The sequence below is a fragment of the Oryctolagus cuniculus genome, chromosome 2, assembly GCF_964237555.1.
Source record: "Oryctolagus cuniculus chromosome 2, mOryCun1.1, whole genome shotgun sequence".
Classification (NCBI taxonomy): Eukaryota; Metazoa; Chordata; class Mammalia; order Lagomorpha; family Leporidae; genus Oryctolagus; species Oryctolagus cuniculus.
Window position 1 is genome coordinate 111,431,172 of NC_091433.1, and position 17,189 is coordinate 111,448,360.

At 61.5% G+C, this 17,189-nt stretch overlaps 1 protein-coding gene across 1 annotated transcript; it reads left to right on the forward strand.

Annotated features, from left to right (window-relative positions):
- The first annotated feature begins 1,211 nt into the window (after positions 1–1,211).
- ADRA2B (adrenoceptor alpha 2B) lies at positions 1,212–4,777 on the forward strand. Its single transcript, XM_008253857.4, has one exon. The coding sequence runs from the start codon at positions 1,722–1,724 to the stop codon at positions 3,063–3,065; it is 1,344 nt and encodes a 447-aa protein (XP_008252079.4). The 5' UTR covers positions 1,212–1,721; the 3' UTR covers positions 3,066–4,777.
- Positions 4,778–17,189: the final 12,412 nt, after the last annotated feature.

A 17,189-nucleotide genomic window follows, 5' to 3' on the forward strand; every position in this document is an offset into this window, starting at 1 on the left:
TGGGATGGAGGGAGAACTCACCTCCAGCACCCTCGACGGCCAGGGCGGATGGCCTGGGGAACGGCTCGTCTCCGCCTGGCTGTGGGGAGACAGACATGACGCCCCCATCCATTGGTTCATCCTCCCAAATGCCTGCAACACCAGGGCTGGGTCCAGGTAAAGCCAAGAGCCAGGAGCGGAAACTCAATCCGGGTCTCCCACGGCAGTGGCAGGGACCCAAGTACTCGCCTCATCACCTGCTGGCCCCTAGGATGTAGAATCGGGATCAGAGGTGGGACTTGAAGAGCGGCAACACGAACCGCTTCTTTCCAGCTGCGCCAAACGCCCGCCCCCTCAGCCGCTGTTTGAAAGGGAGAGGGGGCGCGTTCTGACATTTCTTATCCCAGCTTTCCACTGAGACGTGCATATGGGGGCTGGGGGGAGGAGGGATCAGCCCCCACCCCTGGGGTCTCCGCGGAGGTAAACGGAAGCCCCTTCCTCCACCGCTGCCCCTAGACCCGCTGCTTCTGGGCACTCCACGCAGGGGCAGGGACCCCGTCTTTCCTTGGGTCAAGGGGCTGAGGCTCCCTCACCCCCAGACACGCAGTCGGTAGCGCAAGTCGCAGTCGCTTTTGTGCGCTGAAGCCAAGCCAGTTCCCCGCGTACCTCCTTTGCCTTTAGTGGAGGAAACGGAGGAGGCAGCCGCAGGAGAAACAGAAAAGCCGAAGCCGCACACGGCCGGCTCTGAGCCCCGGACTCTCACCGCCGGTCTCCGGCAGGTGCGGAGGGCGCTCACCCGTGCGCGACAGCAGGGGGCGCTCGCACCTCGGCGCCACGCGTCCCCTCGCGCTCCGCAGGCCCGACGGAGCCGGGTCTCGGGTGGAGGAGCCCTTGGGGCAGGTTCAGGACCGGCGCCGCCACGCCGTCGCTGGGTTTCTTTACTGTCAGGGGTCCGGCCAGGGCCGCGGCTCCTTCCGCTCCAGCTCCGTAACACACCCACCCCACCTTCTCCTACGGCGGTTGGGCGGCGGGGGCAGGGGACGGCTCACGCCCACCGCCCTGGACTCGGATGCTCCGCCGCGGTCCCACCTCGGTGCCCTCCGCGCGCCCACCCCGCGTGCCCGCTCCCCGCACGCACCGGACCTCCCACTTTACCGCGCGTCCTCTGAGCCCCGCAGACCCCAGACGGGACTCCTCCGGGGTGCCGGGGCGGAGGCCGGGGCGCGGAGCGGCCGAGCGCGCCTTCAGCCCACCCTCGGTCCAGACGCGCGCCCCGCCTCCCTCCGCTCCTCCCGCCCCCGCCCCGTCGCCTCCCTCCTCCAGCCGCGCTCGCTCCGCGCCCCACTCCGCTACCGCCGCTGGCTGCCTGCAGGCGCGGCTCCGGGCGACAGCCAGCGAGGGAGCCGGCGCCGGGCCTCGCGCCTTCTCCTCCGAGAGCCCGCCGCGCGGCCCCCGTGCGTCCGGCTGCTGTGTGGCTGGAGAGCGCCACGTTCCCCCGGTCCCCGGAGCGACGGGGCCAGCAGCGGGACAACTTGGAAAACTTCCCCAGGGGCGGACAGCAGGGACGCGGGGCGCCGGTGGAAGAGGATGTAGGCGGGCGGGGACTGGCCACGGGTGTCCCGCCACCTTCCAGGCCCGGTTCGGCCAGGCCATGCGGCTGCGGCGCCGCCGAGGGACCGACCCTGTGGTCTAGCCGGGCCGGGGCAGTGCTCTCGCCCGCTGTGGCCGCGTCCGGCTCCGCCATGGACCATCAGGAGCCTTACTCCGTGCAGGCCACGGCGGCCATTGCGGCGGTCATCACCTTCCTCATCCTCTTCACCATCTTCGGCAACGCTCTGGTCATCCTGGCTGTGTTGACCAGCCGCTCGCTGCGTGCCCCGCAAAACCTGTTCCTGGTGTCGCTGGCCGCGGCCGACATCCTGGTGGCCACGCTCATCATCCCCTTCTCGCTGGCCAACGAGCTGCTGGGCTACTGGTACTTCCGGCGCACGTGGTGCGAGGTGTACCTGGCACTCGATGTGCTCTTCTGCACGTCGTCCATCGTGCACCTGTGCGCCATCAGCCTGGACCGCTACTGGGCCGTGAGCCGGGCTTTGGAGTACAACTGCAAGCGCACCCCGCGGCGGATCAAGTGTATCATCCTCACCGTGTGGCTCATCGCCGCCGCCATCTCGCTGCCCCCCCTCATCTACAAGGGCGACCAGGGCCCCCAGCCCCACGGGCGCCCGCAGTGCAAGCTCAACCAAGAGGCCTGGTACATCTTGTCCTCCAGCTTGGGCTCCTTCTTTGTGCCCTGTCTCATCATGATCCTCGTCTACCTGCGTATCTACCTGATCGCCAAACGCAGCCACCGCAGAGGTCCCAGAGCCAAGGGGGGTCCCGGGGAGGGAGAGTCCAGGCAGGCCTGCCCTGTCCCTGGGGGCCCTTCTGCCTCTGCCAAGCTGCCAACCCTGGCCACTCCTGTGGCTTCTGCCAGCGAGGCCAATGGACCCTCCAAGCCTGCTGGGGAGAAGGAGGAAGGGGAGACCCCCGAAGACCCTGGCACCCAGGCCTTGCCGCCCGGCTGGGCCACCCTTCCCAACTCAGGCCAGGGCCAGAAAGAGGGTGTTTCGGGCGCATCTCTGGAGGAAGAAGCTGAAGAGGAGGAGGAGGAGGAGGAGGACGAGCCTCAGGCAGTGCCAGTGTCTCCTGCCTCAGTGGGCAGCCCACCCTTGCAGCAGCCGCAGGGCTCCCGGGTGCTGGCCACCCTCCGTGGCCAGGTGCTCGTGGGCCGGGGCGTGGGTGCCGTGAGCGGGCAGTGGTGGCGTCGCCGGGCGCAGCTGAGCCGGGAGAAGCGTTTCACCTTCGTGCTGGCCGTGGTCATCGGCGTCTTTGTGCTCTGCTGGTTCCCCTTTTTCTTCAGCTACAGCCTGAGTGCCATCTGCCCGCAGCAGTGCCGGGTGCCCCACGGCCTCTTCCAGTTCTTCTTCTGGATCGGGTACTGCAACAGCTCCCTGAACCCCGTCATCTACACCATCTTCAACCAGGACTTCCGCCGCGCCTTCCGGAGGATCCTTTGCCGCCAGTGGACCCAGACAGCCTGGTGAGCCCACCTGCAGGCTGCCCGGGTGGGCTCGGTGCCAAGTGGCACCGGGACCTTGCTGCTTCTTGGTCTGCTTTTAGTGGCTGCCCCCCGACCCCATCCTGGGACTTTCTGGGGTGCTGCAGGTCTCATCTTAAGAGCAGAGGGGCATGGGTGCTGTGCACTTGGGTCCTTTTAAAGCCTCCCCTTGCTGTCTCTGGTGCACGGGCAGGATGAGGCTCAGGTCTTCCTGAATACAGCTGAGGCCAGGCAAGAACAGAGCCCCAGACCCCTCCGGGCCAGTAGCGGACTTCCGTTTTTGAGGACCTGGTATTCCGTGGCTTCCTGCTTCTTTTCCATCCCCGTTCCCCTCTGCCCAGCCTCATCCCCAGGAGCAGGACGCCAGCCAGGAGGGCAGATGAAGACTGTCCACCCACGTTGTCACCGCGGTCCCCATCAGGCGCTGGGAAGGGGTGAGAGTTCTTGCAACAGCCCTGTCTCTGGGCTCCGTCCTCTGCTTCTGGATCCTGAATCCATGGCTCCTTTCTCAGCCAGACCTTGGATCAATTTCCTTACCCGCAGCCCATCTGAGAGGCGGACGGGCACGTGGATGCCTCCGCAGGGTGGTCTGTCGGCCTGGCCTCGGTCTCCACGGGAGATCCCCAATCACGAAGCGTTCACCCCCTGCAAAAACCAGGGCGACAATCGCTTGCCGCCTACTTGCCGCAGGGAGATGAAAGGCTTTGCAGAGAGCTTTGAGCTCGGTGGGGTAACACACCCGAGAACCAGAAAATGTGATTATCCAGTGATACAGAAACCTCTCTCCTCTGTGTTTACCACCCCTGCTTCCCGGAGACTTTCTGTGCCTGGGGTGTGTGAAGTCCTGCCCCAAGCAGGCAGACTCACTGTTCCCAGTTAAAGGATTTCTTTGAGGTCGTGTTCTTGCACCTGCCGGGGTTGGAGTTCTCATGCTGTTTGAGCCTCCTTGACATTGCACCTGCTTGCCGCCCTCTACCCGCCTCGGGGGCGAGGGATCAGTCTCTGTCATCAAGCAGGCAAGCAGGCAAACGGTTTCCCTGAGACAGCCAAAAATACCCGCCTGTGGGGACCATCCGAGATGAGAGTCTTTGGCAGACAGAGCCCCCAGGTGGGGAGCTGGGGCTGGAGCCGGTGAGCAGGGGCCTGGAGGAGCCTCTGGCTGGAGTGCCCGGGGCGGGGGTCGGGGGGCTCCACGCACGCGTGGGTCCTTGTGGGAGGGTGCTTGGCTGAGCTGCTCAGACCCAGCCATGGTGCTTCCCAGCTTCGGGGGGCCGCTCCCTCCTGGTTCTCTCACCCATGCTGGACCCTGGCACCCAGCACAATGGGAACTCTGTAGAGGGCCTGGCCTCACTGTTGGGCCAGCGAGCATTTTAGCTTGGGGTGGGGCTGGGCTGAGCCCCGCAGGCACTGTTGGCACCCTGATGGACCTGCCAGGTGCTGAGGGTGTGTTCTGGGGGTGGAGAGAGTGGATGAGAGGAGAGAGAGTCCCTCCTAGGGAGAGGGGTGTGGGCTCCATCAGGGGCTTTGCCCTGGGGGCACGGCTGGGTGCAGGGGAGGGACTGATTTGTAGACCATCTGTGGCCTGACCTTGTGTGTGTCCCAAGGACCCCCATATTGTTGCCTGAGGCCCCTTTGTGACTTGCAGGTGTCTTTACAAAGTCTGAGCTATTTTATCAATAAAGAGTATTTTGTAATAAGCCAGCTGTGTCCTCACTGCCCAGGGCTGTCAGGAGCAGCTCTACCTCAAGCGGCTTGCACTGCAGCTGCTGGCTGTTGGCCTGGGGAGTGGGGCCCCTCCTAGGGTGCTTGCTCTCTCCTCCCCCAGGTGCCCCCGGTCTGCCTGCCTTGCATTTGTCCGTTCAGCATCTTTAGGCTTCCTAAGCCGACTGGGCCAGAGGAGCCTCAGCCTGGCTGCCTGGGGACCAAGGGAGAGGAGGGCTTCCCAGAGGAGGTGCCTTGGCGCTGGGTCCTAGTGGGAGAGTACAAGCAATCCAGAAGGCAAGGGACTCAGGCAGGATCAGAAAGGGGGAATGACTCGTCTGAGGTCATCCGGGCCCAGGCTCCTTCCACTGGCCCACACCGGCTCCTCCTACTCAAGGGTCTGCAAGGAGCAAGCTGGAGCGGGACTGTTTGCAAGTGCATTAAGCCTGCAGTGTCTCTGTTTTAATCATCAGCCAACCATCAACCTTGCTGGGTGGGAGGGGTCATTTTACATAAGAGGAAACTTGACACTCAAGTCACCTAGCGGGGTGGTCCCAGGGTCACAGCACAAAGGATGGTGACCCCACCCTTTGGGTCAGCCTCTCATTCAGTAGTGCTGACAGTCTGGAGATTCTGAGGCCATATCTGGTTGGATTCCATATGCGGCAGTGCTGTGGTTGATTGCTCATGTCTGTCACCGCCACAGTGTAAGTGATGGTATCACGGTTTCCATTCCTGACAACTCAGCCCAATCCCTGAATTTTGTTAAGGAAGACACAGGCCCGGAAGGAGAAGCCGACATGCCTCGGGTGGTCTTGGGTGGACACTGGGTGGCAGAGCTGGATCTAGATCATGTCGTACTTCGTACCGAATGAACCGCATCACATCCAGGCCCACGTGCCGGAAGCCTCGCTGGCAGCCCACTGTGTGCCTATTCCTGGGCTGGGCTTGTCTCCATTTTCCTTATTCCCTTCTCAGATGACGGAAATGAGCCCTGGGCCCTGAACCGCCTCCTTCCTGTGGGTCTCTGTCCGTAGGACCCATCTGAGTGGTGCTGGGTTGCTGGGGCAGACTCAGAGCAGTAGAGACGGACGGCAGCGGGAGGGAAGTCCTCCTCCTCCGAGAAGCCCAGCAAGGCCAGGGAGGTGTCGGGGGGGGGGGGAGGGGTGGAATGGGAGGTGAGCTGAGGCCTCCACCGGTCACCAGGCACAGCTGTCTGGGCCAAGCGCCCGGCCTGCTGGAGACCCTTCTCAACATGGCCCTGACCTCAGGGAGGCCCCAACATGGAAGAAGTGGGGAGGGTAAGGGGGGGTCCCACCGGCTTCACTTGCTCCGTGTAAATCTGGGTCCTTAGATTCCAGGGGACATCCTTGAGAGGGCTGTCTGAGCCAGCCCCAGCCCTGGGGTGGCTTCTGGGAATCTGGGGGCCTCTGAGAATTTTTTTTAAGATTTTATGTATTTATTTGAGAGGAAGAGTTGCAGACAGAGAGAGGAAGAGACAGAGAGAGGTCTTCCACCTGCTAGTTCACTCCCAAGATGGCCGCAATGGCTGGAGCTGTGCCGGTCTGAAGTTAGGAGCCAGGAGCTTCTTCCGGGTCTCCCATGTGGGTGCAGGGCCCAAGCACTTGGACCATCTTCTACTGCTGTCTCAGGCCAAAAGTGGAGAGCTGCATCAGAAGAGGAGCAATGAGGACATGAACTGGTGCCCATACAGGATGCGGCTGTTGTAGGCGGAGGCTCAGCCTGCTAGACCACAGCACCAGGCCACTGAGAATCATCCTTTGGAGCACTGTGGCAGGAGGCACCCCTGGCCGCCTGCTCAGAAGGTCCTTGGTGGGGGGCGGGGTTTCCGACTCCCCTCTGGCCAGGACTCAGAGAGGAGAGAAGCTCATGGGTTAGTCAGGTCCTAGTCCTCACTCTCCACTCCCATCTTCTGTATAATCTCCATTGTGAGCATGTGTGAGTGTGTGTGTGTGACTGTGTGTATGTGTGAGTGTGTGTGAGTCTGTGTATGTGAGTGTGTGTATGTGTGTGTGTGACTGTGTGTATGTGTGTGTATGTGAGTGTGTGCATGTATGTGCATGTGTGTGTGTGAGTGTGTGTATGTGAGTGTGTGTATGTGTGAGTGTGTATGTGTATGTGTGAGTGTGTATGTGTGTGACTGTGTGTATGTGTGAGTGTGTGTGTGTCTGTGTATGTGAGTGTGTATGTGTGTGTGTGACTGTGTATGTGTGTGTGTATGTGAGTGTGTGCATGTATGTGCATGTGTGGGTGTGTGAGTGTGTGTATGTGTATGTGTGAGTGTGCGCATGTGTGTGTATGTGTGAGTGTGTTGTGTGTATGTGAGTGTGCATGTGTGTGTGTGTGTGTGTGGGTGTGTGAGTGTGAGTATGTGTGTGTGAGTGTGTGTGTGTGAGCATGTGTGTGTGTAGGGTGCTGGGAGGGGATGTCAGGGAGACCTTGCCCAGCTGTTGCGTGCTGGCTGGGCCGAGCGCACCTGCCCAGCTGGACTCAGTCCTGGGCAAACTCCAGCCTCCCTGGTGTTGGCTGTGCGTCCTGCTCACAGGGCCAGGTGGCTGCTTCCATGCCTAGCTGCCCCGTGGAGATTCCTGGCATGAATCAGTTTTCCCAGGGCCAGGACTGTGGGCAGGGTTGGGGCTGTTTTGCTCACCTTTGAGCCTCAGTGCAGGATTGGGCACCCAGTCTGGAGCTTGGACCCTCTGAGATGTGCAGCGATGAGAATGATGACAGCCCTGAGCTCACAGGGCCCGGTGCGATTGTCATCCCCAGGGTACAGGCGAGGAGGCTGAGGCTGAAGTCATCCACCATCAAGATGTGGGCCCACCCAATCTGACCCCAGCTGTGTCACTCCCTGGCTCAGTGGGGAGCAGGCCCCAGTGGGCTGTCAGCCCCTGGGTGAGCTCTTGGGGTCTGTCTTGCACAGGCCCCCTGCACTCTGGGGGCAGCCCCCGTGCCTGCTTCTCTCCATCAGAGTGGGAGCCCAGGCAGGGGGGCCTCTGGAGCTCTGCTCACTGCTAACAGGGGAGGAGGGGCGCTTTGGGTTAAAATTAGATTCTGAGATTCTTCTCGCTCCCGCATCTGTGCTTTCTTCCGCCCGGCTGGGGCAGGCTGCTGTCAGGAGGCCAGAGCTGGAGGGAGCCTAGATGACAGCCCGCACCCTCCCCCGGCTTGTGGGCTCCGATCGTCTCACACCCTGGGCTGGCCCTGGGCCAGAGGCTCCTGCCCTTGGCTTGGCCTTGTGGTCATCTATTGATTAGCAGTGATTTTGAAGGGAGAGGCCCCTTTCCCGTGCATTCTGTACCCCTGGGATTCTAGTTCCCTCCGTCCTCTCCTGGGTCCTCCCTTCCTCCCCGCCCCGTCCTGGCCCTTGGCACTCCTGGGTCCCCAGTGACCTGTTACCCTTTCTCTGAACCCCGTACCGCCTCCTGCGGACCCTCTGACTTCCGCCTCGCCTGTGGGGTGGTCCCCTCTTCTTATGCCTGCAGGCACTCTGGACCAGTGGTGGCTTCGAGGGTTGGGAATGCACTAGAAACCAACAAGGAGCTTCCTCCCCGGAAAGTCAAGGCTATTTCTGTCCCTGCTGCAGCCCTCCGGGGGCCCTGGCTCTCTGCCAGAGCAGGCAGGGGAGGGCTGGGCTGGGCTGAGGGTGCGAGGGTCCTGACCCTTCATTTCCCCAGTGGGAGAACAGGGCAGGCCCTTTTTGGAGCTGAGGGGCTGGTCCTCCAATCTCAGAACAGCCAGGGCTCAGATGGACCGCCCCTCTCCCCACTTCAGCTCTCATGGGGACCTGGGACCATGGTGGTGGGACACCTGGGTCCCTTTCCCACCCCAGCTCGGCTGCAGCTGTGATGGGGGAGCGTGAGAGGAGGCTGCCAAGACCTGCTGTCTGGATTTCCCGGATGCTTGTGTGGTGGGGGCGGCTAAGGGTTAAACCCAGTGCAGGAGGGTGGGTGACAGCAGTCCCGGGCAGGAGGCTCTGCTGGGACTGCCTGTGTGCTTTTCGCCTGGTGCCGCTTGGACACAGCTGTCTCAGCTGCAAATCTGGGAGGGAAGTGGCCCCTGCAGCTGGCAGCTGGAGTTCGGGTGGGTGCCCAGCATCCCTCGGCTGGTATCCAGGAGCTGGGGTCACGATCCTAGCAGGGCCACTAAATTGCTGGGTGACCTCACTTGTTTCACATTACCTCTCGGCTTCAGGTTCGTCATTGTCATACTGGACCATGGGCTGTGTGGTGTCCTGGGTGCTGCCCCAGGATCTGCTGGGCAGGGGTGGAAACCCAGGTCCTCTGCTTTCGCCTCACCCCTGCCTTCTCTGGCTGATCGATCATTCAGACAGCAGCTCCCCACCCTTGCTCACCAGGCTTCCTCCTCTGCCCTCCTGCCTGCACCTCCATGACCTCCACCCCCCAATCTACCCGCACCCCAGGCTCAGACAACATCCCCGTCATCTCCCCATCCTGCCCTTGACCCCAGGGCTCCTGGGAGATCTAGGTGACTGAGCTGCCGAAGGACCATCATGGAAAAGGTTATGCAAATGCAAGCTCGTGGGACTGGGGGTGGCTGATGTGTCTCAAGCAAGGCTGAGAAGGGGAACTTGAGCTGGGGGTTGCAACAGAGTGGGAAGAAGGGCGAGACCCTTTAGGAGGGGGATGCTTGGGGACACCATGCTCCCATGAGGTCAGGGCTTAGAATGACATTGGGAGAAGATGTGGCTCCCGCCTTAGCCCTGCGTTCACCCCAGCTGTGGGGACCAAGGGGCTGGTCAGAGCAGGGCCGTGCCCTGTGCTCAGGGGCTTCCTTACAAGGACAGTGGAGAGAGCTGGGGCTTCCCTGGTCATGATGTGCTCTTTGCCCTATGGCAGAGCCTAGACGGAGCAGGTGCCAGTCTGCCGTGGTTGGATGCGTGAGACTTCCCAGCGAACTGGAGCCGCTCTGGTGTGAGTCACCCCATACTGGGGCCCCTGGGCTCTGGGAACATATCCGTGACTCGGGGATTTTGTCTTATGTTTTGTTTTGTATTGTCTGTAGTTTCCTAGGGAAATTCTGTTGGAAGATTCCTTCTGGTCTTGGCTGAGCTGGAAGTGGGAGAACTGTCCCCACAGAACCGGGGAAGCTCCCGGGCATCGGGAGGAATGGTGGCCGAGACCACAGAGTGCGGAAGCATCAGACAGGGCTGGGCAGAGAGGGGACAGGCAGACACAAGGGGTCATCCTGGTGGCAGCGTGGAAAGTTGCTGGCTTTGGAGTCAAACCTGGCTCTACTGCTTCTTGGCTGTGTGGCCCCAGTGGAAGCACTCTGAACCTCAGTTCAGATGGCACTGGTTACTTGAAGAGGCGGACTGGGATATGGAGATGGGCTATAAGATGTCCTTTTGTTACCTGAGGTCATAGAGCCGGTGCTTGTGAATGGCAGAGCCATTGTGATCACTTCGAGACCGGCTGCTAGACCCCCAGTCCCAGGTATCCCCGGGCTCACTGCCCAGTGGCCTGATCGCTCTAGCCACGCTCCCAGGGACTCCAAAGCCTCTCCAGGGAGAGCTGCTGCAGGTTCTCGCCAGTGCGCAGCCGAGAGGGGAAAGGGTCTCAGACATATGTGTCGAGTGTGCCACTTCCATCCTTCAGGGAGTGCCCATGGCAGACATTAATAATGGATCCCAGAGCTCTCTCCAGGATCAGAGACAAGGCTGCAGGGAGTCCCAGGCAGGCATTTGCGAATGATTGCTGATGTAAAAGATGAAACTTATCAGGCCCTTAGGTCTGGGGAGAGTTGCAGCCTTAACCTTGGTGGCGTAGGAGAAAGGTTGAACGTCCTGATGTGAGCAGAGCTGGGCCTGCAGACCTCTAGAATCTCTGCACTGCTGTGCAACAGGGGCACCAGGGGTCCCCAGAGACCCTGAGAGCAACCGCATCCGGAGAGTCTGGGGGGGGCCAGGCAGCCCGGGGTGAGGCCAGGCGGTGTGATGGGCAGTGGAGGCTCCTTGGGCCAGCCTTGACTTGGGCCAGAGCTCGGGGGGAAGGGTGGAAGCAAGGCAAGGCTGGTTCGAGAGCAGTCCCAGCCCACACGGCTCAGCGGCCTCTGTGCTGCCTGTGAGTGGCATCGCCTGGTCCGAGGGTACGCGGTGGGGCTCTCTGTGTCCCAGAGGTGACATCTGAGCCCTGGCTCCCTCCACCTGCACGGTGCCCTCACCAACGGGCCCACCTGACAACATGGGGTCAAGATCTCTCTGTGCCTTGTTCACTTGTGTCTGGTCAGACAGGGCCCATGGCAGGGCTGCTCCTGCCCCCAGCCTCTGAGGGGCGTGGCGAGGTGGAAAACCCTTTGTGTGAGAACTTCTCAGAGCAGAGGCGAGCTGCGGAAGCCTCCAGGGAGGGCGCGGACAGCAGCGGCTGTGCGGTGTTTGGTGAGCGGGCCAGAGTCCCACAGAGCACAGCTTTGGTTTGGCTGCAACCGGGGTGCAAGTTTCGGGGCTGGAGCGGAATTGCTAGGGACCTTGGTGTAGGACAGGGAGCAACTCCAGGCTGCAGTCGCAGGGTGGACAGCAAGTGCAGGATGGGCACAATTTGTAGGGCTCTGCGTTGGACCCCCTCTCCCGGACACCGGGGGCCCCTTCCTGCCCTGAGCCTTGTGCCAGGCTCAAAGTGCCACACACAGGACCACTCTGCAACCCGAGGGGTGGGGGCGGGGAAGGACAGAGTTAGCAAAGCTATGGAGCACATCCGAGCAGGGTGGGCCTCGGTGGGGGCAGGCGCGCTGCTGGGGTCTATGGCAGGAGAGGTGATGGGCCGGGGAGCAGGGGACATGCTGTCCAGGCTGCGGCTTGGGCGTGGGCTTGCTCACGTTCTGAGCTGCCTTCTGGCGCCGGGCTGCCCCCCAAGGGGCAGGGGACAGGGCTGGGTGAGGTCCAGGGCATGCAGCCCAGTTCCAGAATAAAGACCCGTAGGGATGTCAGGGTCCCCTGTCTCCAAGGAGTGAGAAGAGTGATGAGTGGCAGGAGCCACCCCACTCGCAGAGGAGGCGGCAGAGGCGAGTGAGTTTGTTTATTTGCTTCTCTCGAGTTGACATCTCTCTGGCTGCTGCTCCCTGGCTCTGGCGAGGGGCACTGGCTCCAAGAGCCTGTGTGTGTCCCCAGAGTTTTCCTACATGCCCAGGGCCCCATTTCCTGGCCCCCTCAAAAATCCCACTGGTGGCGGACAGGAGATGGGAATCCTGGGGAGGGGGCGCAAAAAGGGCCAGGTTTCAAAGGGCCTGTTTAGAGGAAGAGAATAACCCTGACATTTAATGTCATTTCCAGCCCTTCCGTCCACAGCAGGTGCCCAAAGCAGGCCTGAGCACTGTCCCAGGCCCTTTAGCCTGAGTCCACCAGAGCCCCGGTGTCCAGACACCCAGGGCATGGCTCTGAGTGGGTTCAGCCCAAACGCGGCCCCTGCACTGCCCTCCCTGCCCCTGGCCATGGGGGTTGGGGAGGGCGGTGTGCAGCTGGGGTGCAGGGGCAGGCTGGCCACCATGCGGCACGTGGCATCGCCTCAGCCCATCTGCCAGGCGTCCAGACACAGCTGGGGGAAGGTGTGGTGGGTTCCGGAGCATGGCTGGGGGGAGCCCAGCTGTCTTGTGGGCTGCAGAGCCGCCCACTGGGGTGATGGGGGCACCGGCCTTCCTCTCCTGACCCAGGCCCCTCCCCGAGTACCAGCGACCCTGGGCCCAGCCCTACCTGGCCTGTGACCGGTGCCCCACTTCCCTCCCCCTCCGCCCCATCGTCCACTCTCGGTCTTTGCTCAGAAGGGCCTCCACGAGGTGGACCCTGGCTGCCTGGGAGTCCACGGTCCGCTGGCTGCCCTGCGGTCTCGGGGCAGCTCTAACTGCTGTGAATGCTGGTCCCCAGTGGCCTGTGTCCTCTGACCACAGAACCAGGCCCCTGTGGCGCCCACCGCTACAGGGGACAGCGAGGGATCCCTGCGCTGACAGCAGCCGGCAGGAGAGGAGACGGCTGGGCAGCATGGTCAGGCCCTCTTCTCCCTGTCACTTCCTCCCCTCCTCTCGTCCTGTTTTATTGAGTTTTCCATTGATGACTCTAGAAGCACTCACCCAGCTCTGAGCTCCCCTCCCCTTCTCCCTTCTGCTCCTCCCTACCCCCTGCTGTCTCCTCTCCCAGCTGGGTCACCCATTCCCATGGGTGACCTCTTGGGGTGAGGGTTCAGGCTGGACTTGGGGCCTTAGTCAGCTGGGGATGGGATCCAGTAACAAGCATGTCCCTCACTCCCCGCACTCGGCACTCCCTGGAGCTGGGCCGTCCCATCAGCCCCTGGCCTGGCAGCCCTGAGTGCATGTCTGGACTGGGGGTGGGGGGCTGTGGGAGTGAGGCCAAAGATCCAGAGGCAGAATGGGCATCTGTGAGCACCTGAACTTCACAGCTGGGACTACCCCAGGCTGGAGGGGGCCAGATGAGAGTCTCGGCCTCTGAGGTCCCCGAAGCCCCTGGAACCAGGGGACCCCAACAAACAGAGCCTGGGCCCCACAGCTACCCTGCAGACAAGCTCCCCATCCCCCAGATTCTGGGGCATCCACTGCGTTTGCCCAGGGTGTCAGGTCTGCAGAGTGCCAGGGGCACGGAAAAATTGCTGTCTCCCCTTCTCTTCTCACCCACGAGGGCTGCCTCTAAGCCTTCCTGGCAGGTGCGGGAGGGTGAGGTTTTCAAGGACAGTCTCTAGGCCTGCCCAAGGTCAGCCCTTGATCCTGGCCACCACCTGGGAAGCAGCTGGGCAGAGCAGCAGAGCTGTGTTCAGATCCGGACTTACTTGCTGGGTGATCTCAGAGAAGTTACTCAGCTTCCCTGATTCTTGCATTCTCGTGTGTAAATGAGGCTCCTGCCCGTCACCTAGACAGTGCCTGAGTTTGTTGTTGCCCTGGGCAGGACAAGGCTGTGGCCCAGAGGCTCAGGGTGGGAGTGGATTCCTGGACTGGGAAGTCCTGGCTAGGCTGGGTCTGGAATGTAGCAGGGGCGGGGGCCCGTGGGGCCAGGGGCTACCTCCAGTCCCACTCCCTGGGCTGTAGCACCCGCGGGGACTGCCCTCTCTGTTGCTCACCGATAATTACCCCAAATCTCTACGGCAGAGGTGGACCTGTTGTCATGACGACGGCTTTCCCATCCGCAGATAAAAGCCGGGCTTGGGGCCTGGCGCTGTGGTGCACCAGGTAAAGGCACTGCCTGCGATGCCGACATCTCGTATGGGCACCGTTTGTGTCCTACTTCTGATCCAACTCCCTGTTAATGGCCTGGGAAAAGCAGCAGGAGATGGCCCACAAGCTTGGGCCCCTGCCACCCACATGGGAGACTCAGAAGAAGCTCCTGGCTCCTGCCTTCAGCCTGGCCCAACCCTGGCCCTTGTGGCCTTCTGGGGAGTGAACCAGCGGATGGAAGATGTCTCTCTCTCTGTAACTCTGACTTTCAAATAATTAAAGAAATCTTTACAAAAAGAAAATCCCTGCCTAGCGGGGAGGCGGGCCGTGGCCTCTGTCTCCCCCAGGGCCCCTGGCTGCTCCTCCCCTCCCACCCGCACTGAGTCTGGTCAGGGGGCTGCTCCTGCTTTCCAAAGGCCCAGAAGTTTGCTGTTACCTTGGCTTCCTCGTCTCTGTTTCACCGGGTCTCTCCCCCGCTGCTTCCTCTCTCTCTGTCTCTCCCTCCTACTCCCCTCACCTTTGGGAGCTGTGGGATGGCAGGAAGTTGGGGGGGACTATGTCTGCTCTGCAGGGGTGGGGCTTGCTAGCCAGGGGCCAGCTGAGCTCCCGGTGGGCAGCCCGGAGGGCCTCCAGCCTCTGTGGTGTGCGGGAAGCCAGGAAGGGCTCCGCAGCTCAGGAGCAAGCCTGCGTCAGAGGCACCGACTTGCCCCTCCGGCCTCTGGGGCTCTGGGGCTGGAACGCTCTGCAGGCGGGGGCCTGGAGCACTCCCCTCCCCATAGAGCCTCCTCCTGAGAAGCCTTGCCGCGGCCCCCGGAGGCTGGCGGCTTCGTTCCATTTCCTGGGCCAGGAGGTTAGGGCTCAGAAAGGTCGAGCAACTTGCTCAAGGCTGCACAGCTGGCCGATAGCAGAGGCGGGGCTTGAAATTCCCCCCCAGCACCAGTGAGTAGGCCCATGGTACATGATAGGAAGCACATTCCTTATAAGCCCGGCTCAGCAAGGCTGCAAGGTTCGGACCTGGAACATCTATTTTATCAACGAGGGAATCTGCACACATGGAGGTTGTAGAATCGTCCAAGGTCACGTTGCAGTCAGGGCTGTGCTGGGATTTCTTTTTCTTTTTTTTTTTTTTTAAGATTTATTTATTTATTTGAAAGGTAAAGTTACAAAGAGGGAAGGGGAGGCGGGGAGGGGGGAGATCTTCCATCTGCAATGTCCAGGGCTGGGCCAGGCCAAAGCCAGGAGCCAGGAGCTTCTTCTGGGTCTCCCACATTGGTGCACGGGCCCAAGCACTTGGGCCATCTTCTGCTGCTTCCCCAGGCATACTGGCAGGGAGCTGGATCAGAAGTGGAGCAGCCAGGATATCAACTGTCACCCATAGGGGATACTGGCATCACAGGTGGCGGCTTCACCTGCTACGCCACAGCGCCGGCCCTGTGCCGGGATTCGAACCCAGGTCTTTCTGCCTCCTGTGCCTGGATGTCCTCTTCAGGTCACCAGGAGGGGCCCGCAACGTGTGTTGTGAGGAACCTGCAGCACCCAGGAGGCCTGGGCCCTGGTCATGGGCCCAACGCCCCTCTCCCCAGGCAGCAGGAGGACTGAGGTGTGGGCACGGAGCCTGGACCGGCCTCCCGAAGCCGGGAGCATCCACACCCTTCTTCCCCCTTGCTCAGGTCCCTAGAGAGCCGCTTGGGCCCTGGAACACGCTGTCCCGAGTGTGGCTGTCGGGATGATGGAAAGCGGGTTATTTTTAACAGCCAAGAGTCATGGACAAAAGCCTCTTCCAGGCCCAAAGGGGACAGCGGGGAGGGTGGGGGCCACGGCTCCAGGGCCTCCCACCCTCACTCTGCCCTCAATTCTCCCTCCCTCCTGCTCGTCAGTCTGAGAGCCCCGCAGGCTTGGGCGGGCCCTGGGGTTGGTGGGGTCCGTGGCCGTCGGTTGGAGAGGTTGTTGCTGGCAGGTACCTCCGAAGAGCCCCCGACTCCCCTCTAGAGGTTGCAGGCCTGGGCGCAGGGCGCAGATTGGGTGTCATTGCCACCCTGGGCCTGCAGGCACCCCAGGGCTGGAACTGGCCAGCTCTAGCCAGCCCGGACCACCCCTCCTTCTTCCAGGTCTTTCTGCTCGTCTGAGGGACGTGGCTCCCTCTCTCTGCTCCCGGGCCCTCCCGGCTTGAGCAGGGCCCCAGGTCCCCTGGGGGATGAGCGGGGCTTCTTCAGACCCCTCACACTTGCTACGCTGGTCCCTTCAGCACTTTCCAAAGACCCCGGGTCCCGTGCCCGCCCTGCAGCGCGGCGTCCTGCCCGGGGGGTCTGGGCCCTGACTCTGCCCAGCTCTGCTGCCACCTGCTGTGGGACACTCCTGGGGTCCAGACATGGCCAGCCAGGCCTAGGGGTCAGGGGAGGCTGGCTGGATGTGCCCGTGGTGCCCTCACTTCTGCCCGAGTCCCGCCCAAGCCCCTCTCCAGCCTGGACTCAGGGGACCCTCCCTAAATGAGTCCTGGGGTCCCACAGTGGGAGGCACAGCCCTTGCTTGAGTGGACGGCTCCCAGAGCAAGGCCTCTCCTTCAGCCCTGCTTCTTAGCCAGTATGCACCGGAGAGAACATCATTCTGACTTCTCCCACCATCAGTTAGTTTGCCTGTGCTAGAACTTTCTAACAAGCATGATACAAACAGACTCTCTCGTGTCCACAGGAACCATCTGGGCTGTTTCAGAGTTCATCCCTTTTCACTGCTGAGTAATATTCCATGGTCTGGATGTGCCACAGTGTATTTATCCATTCCCCGCTGATGGACATTTGGATTGATTTTTGGCAGGGACAATATGAATATTCATGAGTACGTATATGTAATTTGGTGGACACATCCATGTATGTCTTCTAGCTAAAACTCTAGAGAAGGAATTACTGGGTCATAAGCTAACAAATATTTAGCTTAGGTGAATGTCGCCTCTTCCAAAACGACACTGGCAGTGTGCGGAGCTCCGGCTGCTCCGTGCCCTCACAGCGTCTGCTCTTCTCTGTCCTTCCGCCTCTAACCGTCCCAGCGGCACTCCGGGGGAGTATTCCAATGCGGGGAGGGGATAGTTTTTCCCAGTTTCCTAACAGTGCTGGAATACGTGTAACGAAATTTGCCGTCTTAATCGTTTGCGAGCGTTCACTTCAGAGTGTCGTGCATCCGTCCCCATCATCCTCTCGCAGCTCGTCCTTTGGTAAAGCTGAAC